The 17,537-nt window shown below is 34.9% G+C and overlaps 2 protein-coding genes across 2 annotated transcripts; one reads left to right on the forward strand and one right to left on the reverse strand.

The window, feature by feature from the left end:
- Window positions 1-11,099: 11,099 nt before the first annotated feature.
- On the reverse strand, window positions 11,100-13,973 carry LOC147384707 (small ribosomal subunit protein uS12). Its single transcript, XM_086426697.1, has 4 exons — window positions 13,818-13,973; window positions 11,748-11,903; window positions 11,543-11,669; window positions 11,100-11,431 (listed from the first exon to the last, which is right to left on the reverse strand). Exons 1-4 carry the CDS (start codon window positions 13,820-13,822, stop codon window positions 11,291-11,293), a joined length of 429 nt encoding a protein of 142 aa, XP_086282823.1. The 5' UTR covers window positions 13,823-13,973; the 3' UTR covers window positions 11,100-11,290.
- Window positions 13,974-15,524: 1,551 nt separating this feature from the next.
- Window positions 15,525-16,616, forward strand: LOC147384708 (uncharacterized). Its single transcript, XM_086424975.1, has one exon. It carries the CDS (start codon window positions 15,525-15,527, stop codon window positions 16,614-16,616), a length of 1,092 nt encoding a protein of 363 aa, XP_086281101.1.
- The last annotated feature ends 921 nt before the right edge of the window (window positions 16,617-17,537 follow it).

Raw genomic sequence — 17,537 nt, forward strand, 5'->3', positions numbered from 1 at the left:
ACAAATTAAAATAATGTTAGTTGATAGGATTTATTTTTAGGTCAAAGCTACTAATAAGAATCAATTTAGGCTGTGTTTGGGAAAGCCGTTGGAAGGCTAAATTCACTGAACACGTTCCTTTTTTTTGGAATTTCAATGTTTGGCATCGTTAACAAGTATTTTTAGTTGCTGATTCGTTTATAAAAATTCAGCCGAATCTCTCAACTACCCACGCTTCAACGAGCCTCCGCAAAATCCATGGTTCCACAAAAAATAGATTAGAAAGTTCAAAATATAATCGAAACCCAAATCAAAATCTCAGTCTGCTTCTTCTTCCCAAACCGAAGAAACCCCAACCGCAGATGAACCCAGCACAGACTCTGATCTCCTTGATGAAGAATCTCACATTTGTAGTCTTGCCAGAGAAATTAACAACAAATCTCTTGATCTCGGACCAATGGTCGACCTCTCTTCACCACCACCCAATCTGTCTCTCGACTCACCAAAAGAGATACCTGCACTTAACATTCATTTCAACTCTCTCTCTCTTATTAAATTCCCTATTTTTCTTTTTAATTTTGTGTTATCTCTCTCTATCTCTCTGTCTTATTAAATTCTCTATTTTTCTTTTTTTATTTTGTATTATTGGTTTTTAGGTGAAATTCCCATTACGTATTTAACTTTAAATTTTACCTTATTAGAAAAAAAATATATTGTTTTTTATTTTTTATTCCAAAAAATTACACTTTATACACATCAAAATTTCTCCCACTTATGTAAAATGTTTGAATTCTGAAAATGGTAGATGAATATTAAGCTGAAATGAGATTTTCACAAAAATCAGTCTTTTTTTTAAATAATAAAAAAAAATCTTTGTGTATATCTTATCTTATTAAATATTCGGTTCCATTATTTTTAAATTTTTTCTTATGTTATTTTTCTTGAATATATATATATATATATATATATATATATATAGATTTTGTGGTGGTGCAATGAGGATGATTTAAATGCGGTTTTGGGGGAGGGATTACAGATGGGGATTATAACGGAGTTTGAAGAGTCGAAACAAAGTGCATTGGTTGTTAGGCAGAGCTTCTTGGATCTTTGAGATAATTTTAGACGCATTGTTGATCCACCATTGCGGTCCTCCGATGGTAAAGGTGCGAGCTTAATTAAATTTTAATCACATTATCTATTAAAAAAGAAAGCTAGAAATGTGAGAAAGGCACCTACAAGTTGGCACATATTAGAGAAAGTAAAATAAAATACTTATTGTTAACATATTAATACTTATATCAGATAAATAAATTTTTTTTAATATTATTTTTAATTTCATCCAATAATTTTTAGATAACAGGTTAACAAACAGTTCAGCATCTTAACAGCACAATTAAACAGCATGTTACCAAACAATATATTCAATTCAACAAGTTGCTTCAGCAACAGCAACAACAACTTTCTCTCAGCTTCAGTAACTTAATTCAGCATCAGCAACTTTACATACAGTTTTTCCAAACAGAGCAAGTCTGAATCAAAATTATCAAGGGGGGACCCACTAGTTGCACGTCACCTAGTACCAACTACAACCCATCAGTTGGAATAAATCACATACACTCCATTGTTATAATTGCACTCTAAGAATAAACATTTGCATTGCTTTTCTTCTTCTTCTTCTTGAAAATCAGAGAGGAACCATGGTGCCAGAGCTTCATAAACTCTTCGTAGATATGAGTTTATGAGGATTAAAAGGATTTTAAACATCAATCTACTTGGATTTAGGAGTTGCCACCATTCATAGAGTTTAGGTGTGAATGGACACCATGAAAATGAGTTTTAAAAATTGATTTTTTAGTTTATAGTGACTCACAACTGATCCAACTATTAGAGGTCATGGGTAAGGAGGTTCGACTGAGAGACAAGAATTTCCTTGTTTTGTGGCTTAGGTGGTAAAAAGTAATCTCTCCATATGAGGCAATCTCCCCCCTATAAGTCCATAATAAGCTCCAAGTGAATATTTAATTTCAATTAATTATTATTTCAATTTCTTTTAAATTTCTAATACATTTATATTTCTTAGTTAGCCTTCTTTTCTTCTCATGGTTAAGAAGGAAGAGAATAATCCCTCTTATGAAGTGATATTTCCTTCTATAGTTCCTTTGGGGGCAATTGATTCATTCACAATGAACACACACCATCTTTCTTTATATTTCAAAAGGGCTAAGAGTCAAAGTCTTCCTAAATCTACATCTAATTCTCTAAGCCAACCATAAATAGTTTCATGGGGACACATCTTTATGCATAAGGTGTTAAGTCCCACCAAGGGTGTAACCATTTGTGAATATGTCCTAAGGACTAAACCAATAGAAAACAACTTCTAAATGAGTACATGAATATATGGAAGTGCTTAAAGACTCAAAAGAGTGAAATCTAAGTGGAATTGCACTCAAGTCTTGAGCCCACAAAAAATTCAACAAGTACAACTTTTCATTTTTAGCTTGCTCCTTGATCCCTTCTTGCGATTTTACAAGCTGAACTATAGTCCATTTGTGATATCGGAAAGTAGAGAAATAAAAAGGAAATACAAGTGAGTAACTTGAATTAATTTAGCTCGCCATCCATTGTAAATCCACCAAGGGATAAGAGCAAGACACAAAGAAGAACTCTTTCTTCTTTGAAACAAAGTGCTGAACTTGTTTTAAATTCTCTCCAAAAACTCCCCTATTTTTACAATTTAAGAGTTTAAATATTTCACTAACTATATTTATAACTTAACATCCAAGAAAGAGGATACTTAGGGCCTTGAAAGGTACTTAATTAAACTCTAAACAACTACAACCACCCAAGTCAGAAGCCTAAGAAAATGTGTTGGACCAAAAGTCAAAAAGAATTTAAACTTCTAAAATTTCATTTTTGCTGCTAGCTCAGACACCCTTGAATATTTTGCCTATAACTTCTTCTTTCCAAATGACGCACCGTTTGAGGCATTGGAAAATATACTCAGAGACCTTTCCAACCATATATGGGTTGCTTCGTTTGGTGTTGTGAGTAATAATAGTTTTAATGACAAAGTTATCCCCAAAATCTTGGTCTGAAACAAACTCTTCAACTTCTTCTTAGGGGCTTTAAATTTGTAGACCCATTTAGGTAGGGTCTATAGATCCTTGCACCACTCTGATGTTAATTTGACTTTTAACTTCTCCCGTATCCTCTAACTTCTCAAAAATCTCTAAAAATAAATCAGTTTTCAGCTTCATTTTGGCTATGTTTTGGTAACCACCACTTTGGTGGGTGAGACAAGGAGCCAAACACCTTCCTTAAAATTATAAATTATATTAATATAAATTTAAATGAATTAAAAATTAAGATATATGGGAGATAGAAGGGGGATATGGGGTGTAAAAGTAGCAAAATAGATAATTATGTTTCTCCCCACCATAGTCTTCCCCTTGTCTTTGTTTTTCTTGCTTAAAAGCTTCAAAAAGGTATGAGAGTTCACTTTGACAAAATTTTGGGACTTGGAAAAGTTTTAGGAAGCAAAGATGATAGTTTGAGTATGCTAGACCTCTCCTCCATTTTTCCTTGGACGAGTCTTTTATTTATAGGCTCTAAGGAGACTCTTCGGGATATACTTGTCCAATTTCTTTAAGTTCCCAATATTCTCAAAAAATGACTTCAATTGTCCTCCAACATTTTGTCCTTGATAACCATTTACTTCTCTATGAGTCTTAGTAATCATGATTATCAAGGGGTAGGAAGGTTTTAAAGAATTCTAGAAGAGAAATAAAGTTGTCCAAGCTCCTTGACTTTGGGTCAACCTCTAGAGAACTAGTTTTAATGGCATGTAATTTGGGGTTGTTATTTTACACTTTTATGCCATTACTCATAGTTAGGATTATAACAACTTAAGGATAGAAGTGTAAAAAGCCTAGGGATTCTAGAGAGTTCTAAGGGATGGGCAAAAGGGTCATAGTTCCTATAATATAGTCAATTTAAAATGAATTGCATGATGACCTCTTGAATAACTGGCAAGGTTGATGTGCACAAGAGTAAATCACCTTAATTGAATCTTAACAGGATGGGGTTAGGAGGATAATTTAATTTATGTGGGGACCAAAACTTGATTAGGAGTCAAGATTATAATAGAGGGGAGAAAAACTAAAAAATCTATGTAAGAAAATTATCAGGGGTTAAATGCAAGGGCATAGAAGGGAAATAGTGGAATTTTCTTGAGGAATAGGTCATTAAGAGAGGGATTAGGGAGTCTTTTCCCTAAACAAATCTTAGGTACTCATGTGCACTAACAACCTGAACTGAATGAGCCTTGGGTAGGTGTTCTGATATGCAAATTTAGCTGTGATGATGACCTACCCAAGGTCCAAATGAAAAATAGCCAGGGCCATGGGTGATTCATGGCCACAAGGAAAATTTCTTTAGGCCACGGGTACCCCATGGCCTAGCCTGCTTTAAGCTCTGAAAAATGCTTTTGGGAGAGTTGGGCTTCACTGAAATGGACCCCATTTGGTTAAATTGAAAATTCTTAAATGGGGCTTCTCTTGTTGGACTTCAAGAGCTTTTCGGCTCGATCCAGACAAATTGGGGTGTCTATACTCTAAATTTAGTTTTCAAAGTTTCATGATCTACAAGTACGGTAAATATATGTAGGAGCTCATGTCACTGGTAGTTTGGGGTAAAATTTTCAGGAGCTCTTGCTAATGATTGATTCTTTATTTTCAGTACTGGTCTAAAATTTGTTTGTGGTGTGTAACAAGTAGGGTTAGAATGAGTTTTTTTTAATAGAAAAAAAAATTAGGTTGGAGTGCAATTGGTACTAGGTGAGGTGCCACTACTCAGCCCCATTGCCAAGCATCTGATGCATATATTCTTTAGAAACAATCATAACAATTTACAAACTCAGGACTTGGATGAGAGTACCTTATCTTTTATAGATTTTTGGGTTAAATATCCTAAATTAAGACTGTGGTGGGTATTATTCATCAAAAACCTACTTGGAGGTCCCAATCTTAATTTTAGGGAAAATTTGAATTTTTTAGGTTTTCGATTGCAGAACCCCCATTTTTATAATGAAGGGTTGTAATCATTCTCAAACATAAAATAAATTTTTTTTTCTTTGATAGTTACCAATCAAAAAAATAAATAAATAAAATAGTAAAATCACTCCTAATAACAAAATATAATAATAATTTCATCGTATTTTAAAATAAATAAAGCAGTGAATGTTCTATTTTTGAAAGCAATGTATCCCTTGATTTTATGAAGTAATGAATCTATTGCTTTTGTAAAACTATGAATTCATTGCTTGACAATGAAGATGGAAGTCAAATCGCTTCTTTTCATTGAAGCCAGTAATAAACATCAAGCAGTTTTAAAACAAATATTTGACAATTTAAAATTTTAATAAATATTGACCTCTTTAAAGCATGAGACACCATGCTTCATCGTGGATGATAACATCTTCAAAGTGATTTGTCGTTCCTCGTCAATTAAAATTCTTTTGTAAGATAAAATAGACCAATGTGGTCGGGTTCAAGACCCAATAACATAGTGATTTGTCCTATATGGGCTAGAAGTTTTGGAATTTGACTGATTTTTTATAATGATGATCTCTCTAAAGAGGACTCATCCTCACAAAATATCAGTTCACTTTGAAACTTCTAACCCAATTTACAAGTTGAAGAATCGTGGACCGTCACCTTTTATCATTAATTTGTAAATCATTATTGATGGGGCTAGAGATTTCGGAATGGGCTGATTTTTTTGCGAGGATAATCTTCTCACCTTAGAGATCGTCCTCACAAAAGACCAGCACATTCCAAAACTTCAAAGCCCATATAGGATAAAAAACATCGGCTACATTATTGGCTCTCTCTCTCTCTCTCTCTCTCTCTCTCTCTCTCTCTCTCTCTCTCTCTCTCTCTCTCTCTATCTATCTATCTATCTATCTATCTATCTATATATATATATATAGATAGATAGATAGGGACCTCAACCAATGGTTGAGATTCTCCATCGGATAAATAGTTAATATGTTAGGTATTCTTAAGAAAATGTATCCCTTGAAAAAGTTGCTCTAAGCCTTAGAAGGCAAGTACTAATCTCTAGAAAATCTGTGTTTTTACTCTTATTTTAACCATGTTTTTTTTTTTTACGGAGAGCCTCAATGTGCTAGAAAAGTCCTTTGCACATTTGCCTTTGCTAATTGAGTTTATTGTCAAAATATTTAAGGGCATTTAAAGAAAAATCCTAAATTAGATGCATTAAATATTTTTCAATATTAAAATAAAGAGTCGCAGGGGGGTGGATTTAGAGTGGGAGTTGTGAGGGCACTTGCCCCCACAAGAATTTTCAAAGTCTATGAATTAGTGAGATATTGCAACAGATTTTACCGGCGGATAAAAAAAATCTGACACTATTGCTTCCACAATTATTATTTTTTTTACAATCCTACTTGCCCCCACAACTATTTTTTTCACTCTTAGTTGTCCCCACAAAAAAATTTCTTCTCTTGATTGCCCCCACATGGGTAAAATCCTATCTCCGCCCTTGAAGAGTCGTGCTGGAATAACATCAAACTAGACATCGATTCTGGCATTCTGATGTGGTGGTGCACACATGATCATATATACTTTTCATCGAAATGTACAATCAATGTACATTTTAATGTTACTTCAGCATCATCCTAAAATAAAATTCAAAATCTCAATTTGCTCCCACATGGGCAAAATCCTAGCTCCACCCTTGAAGAGTCGTCGAGGAATAACATCGAAATATACATCGATTCTGGCATTCTGATGTGGTGGTGCAGGCATAACCATAAATGCTCGATGAAAAGCATATATGGTTACGTGTGCACTACCACATCGGAATGTACAATCGATATACATTTTAATGTTACTTTAGCATTATCCAAAATAAAATTCAAAATCTCAATTTTTTACCTTGAGAGTTGAAATAAATAATCTGTGGTGTCTTATTTTATCATTTCTCTTAGTCTTTTGTTTTTTCTCCTTAATTTGATTGACAGACTCATGACATTTTCAGATTTGTTTTGTAACCAAAGTAAGGAATGTGCTGAGTTCAGTGAATTGTATTTTTCTATTTAAGGAAAGAGTTTCTGAGAGTGACATATCGAGGGTGTTGTCTTGTTGAAGTCTGATAAATCTGAATTGTAAGGCATTTGGATTTGAGTGACTGTGTTTGGTGTTTCCAACATATTCTCTTGTCATGATTGCCTCCTGATTTTAGGTAGATTCTATACGGATTATAAGCATATATCTTACCCATCTCAGCTCCCAAGTGTATTTATTGGAATAATTTTAAAAATTCACCGAGTTGACTCAACTTGTTTGGATTTTGAGTTGATTCGACCTTCATATGGAATCAACTCGCCAAAAGAATTTCGTAACTTAAACGGGTCAACTCGTTGAATCGGTCAAGTTGTTTTTTTGTTTATTGTTTATTTGTGTCTCTTATCCCAGTCCGTTAGATGGGATCTAAATCCACAGCTAGGATAAGTTTCTTTTGTTGGAACCCTATACATACTAATGTTATTGGATGTTTTATAGAGATTAGGATTTTCTTCTTCAGCGATTTGAGACAGACATGTAGAGGTATGTACAAGTGTTTCAAGACTTGGATTTGGGATTGAAACTAGAATATTTGTTTTTGTATTGTACTCTAATTTGGTTTTCTTAGTGAAGAAAGTGGAATCCATTTGTAGACACACGCATCGTTGTCGAGCCATGTAAATTTTGGGGTTCTCTTTTCTAATGTTTATTTTCTTTGTATTCATATTGAATAGGTGTCTCCAAATTCCCAAACAAGTTAGCTTGAAAATGCATAGAACCAAGTCAAAATTCAACAAAACATTAAAAAATGTTATATTCGGTGGCGCAAGGCCTCAAATTTCATAAAAATCGACAGATCAAGATGTCAAATTTCTTATTGTTGAATTTTATTTTATTTTATTTTTTTTTTTCGACAGGCCGAAACCATCCAATTAATGGAGGATGGGACATCGAATTCGATTTCTAAAATTCGTGGTCAAATTTTCTCATAATACAATGGACGTAAGATCTATACCTAGAATATAGTGATGCATGGGGCACTATTTTCAGAAGTGATTTTATGAATAGGCCAAGATGTTAAAAACATATTATAACAAGATAACGATAAATTTGTTTGAGTGGATTGGCAAGTAATATGGTTGTTGTATCCTGGGGATGGGGAAGGATTAAGAGCTCTTTAAGTAAAGAGTCGATGAACAAATTTCTCAAAAGATCAAGTACCCCATGTCATGTGTTTCATGATTATTGAGTTAATGTTATTTGGCATTTTATAGATTAACTTGACAGAAGTTCACTTGTGGAAATTCAACAACATATGTGCTGCCCGATCTCGAGAGAAGATAAACTTCTTGTTTCGCGGGGATAAAAGATGAAGCTGGCTTTTAGGGGTGGAAGGTTGCCGGAATGGGATTGAATCCTACCCCGCACTCAGTCAATGGGAACCTATCCGCCGACCGACATTGAAAGTTATTGGAATAGAGGCGGTTCACGGAAGGCACGGATGGAAGGGATTGAAGGAGCATCGGAAAGCTTTGATCCACCGGGTAGGGAACCACAACATTGGAAGTAGCCGATGGACACTTTTAAGGATCGAATGGCTAGGTGGCTAGTAGAAACGTTCGGGTGGAAGGCCAGGCAAGTGGAGTCTACTACACGAGCCTTTTGGAGCCTTCGGAACTTGACTCCACTGGCTTCTAAGTAGAATTGACCAGTTCCTCTTTCGAATCTATCCTTAGTGTTGTACGCTGGCTAATAGAAGAAGGTAAGGTGTAGGCGTGAACTTAAAAATAAAATAAAATCATATGCCGATGTGTCACCCCATCTTTGTGATTGATAAACACCACCCACTTGATTGGTAATGGTAGATCTACTAAGCTTTGAGATGATCATTGTCACCCTATAGGGGATTCTGAATTTATAATTTTTAAAGGAGCTAAAAGTTGGCCTGAATTCTAAAGTTTCAGCTATTATTAGTGATGTAGAGTGGAGAATCCATGGTGTTAGAGAAGTTCTCATGCATGAAATGACTCAACTCCTCAATCAAGTCCCCATTCACTATATGTCAAATGTGAAGTCTGAGGACGATATCCCCAAGTCAATTTGCCAACAAAGCTTCTTTAGGGTCACTTTCTCATTCACCACATATAGATGCTTCTAGAAGCTTTAAATCCTCGGGCCTTCGATGCTGTCACGAGGGCTTGATTCTCAACATGTTATGCAGTGTTTCATTTACAAAATTTAAGCAAAACAAAAAAAAAAAAAAGATAGAGAACATGACACAAAATTTACATGAAACAGCAAGATTGCCTACATCCACGGATGATGATGATGATGATATCCTTTTAATATTTCCTTGAAAACTAAGGTTAAAGCTCTCAATCTCATTTGGTCACTTTACCCGGAAAAAAAGAAAAAGAAAAATCCAGCATAAAAATGTTGGGTATCACTCCTCACGATGTGAGTCCCACCTATATCGAAAAGATCGGGATCCAGAACGATGTTTATGTGGTAGTATTTGGTTGCAAAAGAAAAGGATTTTTTTTTCTCTTGGGTTTTCTACATTAAACACAATAACATACACATATATGAAAAGTTGGAAAATCAATCCCATTTTGGAGTTGTTTCAAGCTTGATTCCTACTGATTCAATTGCAATTTTAAAATAGTGTTACTGGATTTGTATAGTTAATTCACAAATTCAAGGCATCTTCTAGCATCCCAAAAGGTCAAGTTTTAAAAGTTGTCTGCAATCTTATTCCAGGAAAGAAGTTCTTTTTCTTGTAGATTAGAATCCACTTTTTGATTTGGTGAAGACATTCAATCCAAGAGTATCCTTCTCTTAGTGTTTTGAATCCTCTCGATTTTTCAAGAGAAAATCCTTGTAACCACATTGTGCTGGTGTTATTTTTGGCACCAATTTTTTTTATTCCACATGTTTTAGGCATTTCCATTTGTTAGCAAATAGAGGGAAAGGTGACTAAATTGTCCCATATAAATAAAAAAACCCTAAAACGAATTGGCTTGAATTTATAGTTAGTACAAAGACACAATTGTCACTAGGGCAAAAGTCATGAAATTGAGAAAAACTAGAGCTTGAAAAAAAAATTTGAGCCGGTTCATGCAGGGGTGGGGGCTTCATCCCCACATTCATGTAGAGGGACAATGCATCAGTGCTACTTGGTGTGCAATCGCTATGCCAACACAAAGTTATCACCAACAGAAGAAATGGCACTAAAACTAATACCGAGAGAGGAGGTTTGGGTTCTGTTGAGTGCAGAGGTGAATAGTGTCCAAGATACTCTCAAGAAAAAAATAGGTACAGAACTCTAGGAGCTGGCAGGCCCTTATACAGGGAATATTCAAGATCACTCCCACCAAAGATACACATCAGAGGTCTAGGAAAGCAAGTTATGATTTGATTATAATTAGGAAGTAAACCCAACATATAAATTCGGCGAAAATCCTGTATAGTTTGCGTTTCGCATCATTAAAGCAAAATTCAATCTGTTTCAAGAACCAAGTTGATGGTTTAGGAAGACATGCAGAGAATTTCCAGATACCTAATCCACCCTATTCCACCCTGATCTTAAAATGGTGAAAACATATATTAGAAATTATCAACACGTCTCTAATAAGCCTTTGATACACGAGCACTTACCCATTGAGATTACAATGCAAAGTCTTCCCTTGATGGGTCTTAAGTTAAAGCAGTTGGTATTGGTGTTTGTCATTGTTACTCTTCTTTAATATTTCAACAAGTATCATCTACTGGTGAGAAATGCTGTGTGGAAGCGCATTCATGCTAATCGTAATTTCTAAGTAAACAATGTAAGAAAGAAAGTTCAAAGCAAAGTTCCATAGAAGGCACAGAGGTATGAACATTCAAACAGATGTCTACAAATCTTAGATAAGTCCTTTGTCTTGAGGGGCAAGCCAATGACCACATCATAAATTTCATAATTGATTCTTAAATTATAAAAGGGAGAAAAAAACAATCCCTTTTTAACAGTTAAAACAGAATCTAATATTTGGATAAGAGGAAATAGTAGCCTTGTTTTTGCATAGAAAATAATAATAAACCCAAGGTTCAATATAATAATTTCAAATTTTAAACTAGTTCACAAAATTCAGTCTTTGCTGTAGGTCTGCAAGAATCCTCAAATAAAGCATCTAAAAAGACATTAAGGAAAGGAGGAGCAGGGGAGGGCAACCTTGCCACAAAATTTAAGATCTTGGCTTCTCCTTCTTCTCTTTAAAGAGAGCCAAGAGAGACACACCCGAAACCTTCACAACCTTGAACCTGACTCCAGGAATATCTCCAACGGCATGCCCTTTACGTCCGAACCCTGCAATCAACACCTCATCCTGCAAAAAAGAAAAAAAATATCCATAAAATGTTCTTTTTTTAAAAAACAAAAAGAAAAAAGGGCATGTGTTCATTACTCACAAACGCTGAAATTTTTGTACAACACTTACATTTTCTTCTATGTAGTTTAAGCAACCATCATTGGGTACAAAAGCAGCAATCTTCTTCCCATTCTTAATCAACTGAACTCTAGCACATTTCCGAATAGCAGAGTTAGGCTGCTTAGCCTCAATCCCTCTGTGGAAAGTAGTTCGTTGTTAGGTTTCAATGTCAAAAAGAAGGAAAAAAGAAACATAAAAGTAATATCAGCCTCACATCTTCTCGAGAACAATGCCTTTTGCATGAGAAGAACCAGCAAATGGCTTCTTCCACTCGTTGCCAAGGTGGGACTTTTTGTATGATTTGTCAGCCCACCTTTGCCTTCTACGGTGGGACTTGAGCTTTCGACCAGCTCCCATTCCACGTGTCTTCCTGCATAACAATTACAACTTTGGTCATCTACACGTAATGAAAAACAACACCAGTAGCAGAAATAATTAAACAAGGAAAGGAGGCGTATATGCCCATTCTAAGTTGAATTCAAACAATTTTGGCAAAGAAAATCCATATTAGGAAGCAAGTAAGATTCACTTAAAAAGTTATGGAGTGGATAAAACTTCAACTTCCGGCATGCAATTCCAGAGTTGAAAAAGACCAGAATCCTTTTTCATATTTCTAAGTGTAGAAGACACTAAAACCCGTCAAAGAAACCCTTAACTACCATGCCAATAGCTTCAATGGGTTAGTTCCTACTAGAGCATTAGATTGCTCTTTATTTTCTATAAAAATCTTACTAGAATTCAATGTAAATTGAGTGCATTAGTCCATCTAAAAGATCATATGAACACTACCTATGCAACAATTAACTTCCCATCAACAATACTAAATCAACCATTTAGTTCCCCAACAATCCACACAATTTAGCATTGCAATCATCACCATGTCAAAGCCCCACTAAACACACCACCATCAATATTGATTTCCATCATGGTAGATCATGCTTTGCCAATTATCCCAATGCCCTCCAATCCACCATTGCTTGAAGATGCAAAATTAGGATTTTTTAGTCATTTTCTTTCCATTGATAATACTAATCACCATTGACTCTCCTGTGTTTGACCTTTTTCTAAAACATTCCTTATCTAACTATGCATGTGTAAGAAAACCAAAAAAAAAATTCATTGCTTATGGGTCTCGTATATAGCCCAAAGACCCTTTGAATCCATAGTGATCAAAATCATTATTTTGAGTCTTCGAATCCTAAATGATTAAGCTCATCTTCACCCAAAGAGGCCACTACATTTTCGGATTAAAATCCATCAGACTTTGAACTACAAGGATCATGGACCAACAAAGGCACGTCAAAGTTAGTGGGATTTCCTCATCCTCTTCTACACACCTAGGCACATCAGTTATCACTTCTCCCAAGAAAACAATAATTTGCAACTATTCATCTTTCTATAAAATAAATTTGGCAAAATCAAGTTCATATCTTAAGAAATAGAGACAACTGATTAAAAGAATTTAGATTCTATCATTCACATTTATCATTGATGATTGCCAGGAGTTTGAGAGAGAGAGAGAGTATAAGGGTGTTATATAGTGATGCATTGTCATAAGTTGTATAGTGATACACCATATCAAATTTCAAGAAGAGTAGGATAGATTTTTTATGTGATTAGACTAAATTAGGTTTCTTTATCTAGAGTTTGTTTCTGCTTAGGATTGTTCCTTAAATTAGGTTTCTTTATATCAAAAGGATTATATATATATAGCTTCATTCTTTATCAGTTATTAGATCCCCTTGTGTTCCTTTTTCCTGTCTTAAATTACTGAAATCTCTAGAAATCAACAATCTCATCATCTCCAAATAATCCATTTTTAGAATAAAAATTTCCCAACATCAAAGTTATCTTGTATAGAGGATCCAAATCAAGAAGAATTGAATAGATGGTGAAATAAGCAATCTTTCCAATTATTTCTACACTTTTAACTATCAAAATCAGAAAAACTTAAACAAGTATACAGTACTACTTTGCGCACCCATGATTCGATAATCCGACAACTCTTTTACTCTTAAACGAAAAGCAATCCTTCACACACACACACAAACTGTTTTCAAGAACCCTAAATTTGAATCTAAAGATTTACAAAAAAAAAATATAAAAAATTCCATGTGTTCAAAACCCTAGATTTGAATCTAACAATGAAATTCGCAAAAAGCACCAAATCTCAAGTACTAAAATCCTATAGTTCAATCGAAAAAAAATGAAATAAAATGGAGATATAATTGAGATATTAGAAAGAAAGATCAGAGAGAATCAAAGAGACAGAAAATTTTCTCACCCCATGATGACTGTAAGAAGAGAAACTCCTCGACAGCAACAACAGTGTTGGAATGTTGGGAAGACGAAGAACAACCCTAAACCGCAAAAAAGATAAAACCCTAATTCTAACTGTTCTTATATATTATTATAAGCTGCTGCTCTTTTAATTTAAATTACCGATACTACCCTTAAATAATTGATATAATTCCATATGAAACGTGTCGCACGGAAAAAGGATTGGGTTGATGGGTGTTGGTTGCAATTTGATTCAATTATAATAAATAATAAAATAATGCTAAAGTGACTTCAGACTCGAACCTCATATCGCGCTTCTTGACATGAAAGTGTAAAGGAACCATAGATGCTTTTTCACTTGTATCTCGATGAAAAGCATCTATGGTTCCTATCTACTTTCATGTCAAGAAGTGCAATATAAGTTCCAGTTTGAGGTCACTCCAGTAGATTCTAAATATTATTTATTTATTATATAAGGGTTCGATTCTTGGTTTGGTTTGATTTTTCACAGACCTTGAACTGAGAAATCGAACCGAATTGATTAGTTCTACATTTTCTTAACTCAAAATCAAATCGTAACTTATTCCAAAGCAATTAGTTTGGTTCGATTTTCAGTTTGAATCGAATCAAGTTGCACCCCTCGTTGGATCATCATTACGTTCAGAATAGTTTTGATTGACATAACTTTAGCCCTTATTTTTATCGTTTAATTCCATGTGAAACATGGCACACGGAAAAAAGATTGGGGTGTTGGATTTGGGTTGCAGTTTGGTTCGGTTTAGGGATAAATCGATATCCAACCTACATCGATTTACAATATTTTATAGAAACCACAATAATAAACATGAAATATTTTATATAATAAGTCATTAATCTATGTCCTATCTATAATAAATTAATATATATTTATTTTATAAGACTTCAGTACTTTATTTGATTTAGTTCTATACAAGCCTTGAACCAAGACTTGAATCAAATTGATTAGTTCTACATTTTCTTAACCTAGAACCAAATCACAACTTGTTCGAAATCGAAACGAATCAAATCAGTCCAAAGCTATTAATTTGGTTCGGTTTTCAATTTGAATCAAACCAAGTTGCACCCTTAGTTGGATCATCATTTCGTTTGGAATACTTTTGATTTACATAACTTCAGCCCTTGTTTTCATCATTAATTAGAAAATCCTCTTTGGTTTTTGCATAATTTTGTGGGATTAAAAATTCCCGTAAAACTTCGAAAAGTTTCACAACTAAAAAAAAAATGAAGTAGTGCAAAATTTTGCACTAAAAAACCTTGCACATTTGCAAATATTTTGCAACTGTAATAAAGCAGTAGAACTGTTAATGGATCGGTTCGATCTGGGATCGGTCCAATATGGATTGGAATGCATTGAACCTGAAATAAACCCAATAAGAATTGGATTAAATATGATTTGATATTCAAATCTAAATAAACTTTATACACATATATAACTTACAAATTTTCTCACATTTTATCGGATTGAGCCCTTATCATCACAACAAGACATGGTTGATTCAAGGAAACTTGGAATAGAGCTGCGACCTCAAGGCATCTATGGACCCTAGCGGCAGACAAAGAGAACCTATGGGCGCAATTGGTGCATGCAAACAAGCTTAAAGGGAAGTACTTATGGACTTCCACACCAACTGCAGGAGCTTCTTGGGTATGGAGAAAACTTCTTAAAACTAGGATGGAGATGCTAAATGCCTTCAAATATGTTATAGGAAATGGGGCTAACACAAATCTATGGCATGACCTATGGACTTCGAATGGGATCTTGTTCGACAACTTCCCAATAGAGCTAACTAATGACTCAAGGATTAATGCAAAGACTAAGGTGAGAGCTCTTATTAGGAATGGAGATTGGGTGATGCCCCGATCAGGAGTAGAGGCTCTAAACTCAGTTTGGCAGGAGATTGCTCAGATGGAGAGAGTGGAGACCGAAGAAGATAGGGTAGTGTGGACTGCTGATTCCACTGGGATTTTCACCACCTCTTCGGCTTATTCTTTTCTTTGTCAGGAAGCTACCAACAAGGACTGGGCCAAGATTGTGTGGAGCAACAAAGTGGTCCCTAAGCATCGGTTTATATCCTGGATATGCTTTAGTGGCAGCCTTAAAACCCAAGATTGGTTAGTCATGAGAGGTAAGCTTAATCAGGCTTGTTGTGTGTTTTGTCGCCCAAATGAAGAAAATAGAGACCATCTTTTCTGCTCATGTCCCTTCACCAAACAGATATGGATCAATGTTCTCAAAAGATCCCTTACTACGAGAGCGCTTTCCTCATGGGAATCCGAAATCGAGTGGATCACAAGAAATTGGAAGGGTAATGAACCGGCCACTGAGGTCAAAAGAAGCAGCTTTTGTGCTTTCATCTACCATGTTTGGACAGAAAGATGCCGGAGAATTTTCCAAAATGAATACCTGCCAGCTTCTCAGATCGAAAGACTAATCACTAATGATGTTCGATTGAGATTCTCTTACTTAAGGCTAAAAGTTGAAGACATGCCTTATTCTAGACAGTTTTTTGACTCTTGGGCGATTAATGTGACTTTTTACCACAAGGAGTATATTAGATGCCAGTGGAAAAAACCTCCTTGGGGATGGCACGCTCTTAATACGGATGGATCTCTTAGAGGACTTTATGGGGGCCAAGGGGCCATTATAAGGGATGATCAAGGATCACCTCTAGCAGCTCATGCCAGCTGTATTATGGGAGACAATGTTCTAATGCATGAACTCCGAGCTATTAAAGAAGGGTTGAAGTTGGCTATCTCTCGTTAACAAGCTGTGTGTGGACTCTGATTCTAAGCTTGCTGTCCAATTTCTCTCGGGTCAAGCTGTTATGCCTTGGTATGCAAGGAGGATGATCAACTCTATCAAGGAGCTTTCGAGGTCTTTTCAAGAGGTCAGATTCTCGTTTATCTATAGAGAAACAAATAAGGCTGTAGATTTTTTGGCGTCGTGGTATAGGTCCTTTCAAAGTTCAACTTTGTATCCTTTTGAATTTCCAACACAGCTAAGTTCCATTGTAAATGAGGATGCCGTGGGCAAATCCTATGTGAGATTGTAACCTTCTTTAGTCGGCTGGGGGTCCGCTAAATACCCCCCATTACCTTCCAAAAAAAAAAAAAGACATGGTTGATTCATAATCGATCCAATGGTTTTATCAAATTGGTTCCTTATCGGAACACAAATCCTCGATCTAAATCCAAAGTATGCTATAGGAATAAATCATTTTCGGTGTGCATGATCCATTACCAACGATACCATTTTGTGTGTACAAACTCGATATATGTGTAAATCAGGCTGCATTCGGTCGGACTGGGTCATTATAGTAACTGGGCCAACCCGAGCCTAACTCCAAACCCGACCATAATGCAGGCTTTGGGTCAGTCGGACCTAAATGATATTATTTTATTTTTTATTTTTTTTTTTTTTGAAAAAAACAATAAGAGAAAAAAATATAGGAAAAATTCTAAAAGTTTTGAATTTATTTACAAGAGCATAGGAAAATGAAAAGAATGAATAAATTTAATTTAACATTATTATTATTATTATTATTATTTTACACTAATAAACAATAAAAAATATTAAGGGTGAGAAATTGCATCACAATAATCCATTTTAAAATTATAAAAATACCCTCTTAATATTTAATCTTCAAAAACCCTTTATTAAATCTTTTAAATTACAAATAGGCCT

This window comes from Akebia trifoliata, chromosome 15, assembly GCF_017979445.1.
Source record: "Akebia trifoliata isolate Shusen 1 chromosome 15, ASM1797944v1, whole genome shotgun sequence".
In the NCBI taxonomy this organism is placed as follows: Eukaryota; Viridiplantae; Streptophyta; class Magnoliopsida; order Ranunculales; family Lardizabalaceae; genus Akebia; species Akebia trifoliata.

What these genes read in the sequence shown, in the direction of transcription:
- LOC147384707 (XM_086426697.1), bottom strand. An exon ending in GGCATTGTTCTCGAGAAGAT is followed by an intron (nt 11,670 to 11,747) that starts GTGAGGCTGATA and finishes TACTTTCCACAG; the next exon opens with AGGGATTGAGGCTAAGCAGC. An exon ending in TAAACTACATAGAAGAAAAT is followed by an intron (nt 11,432 to 11,542) that starts GTAAGTGTTGTA and finishes TCTTTTTTGCAG; the next exon opens with GATGAGGTGTTGATTGCAGG.
- LOC147384708 (XM_086424975.1), top strand. Translation starts at nt 15,525, where the DNA reads ATGGAGATGCTAAATGCCTTCAAATATGTTATAGGAAATGGGGCTAAC.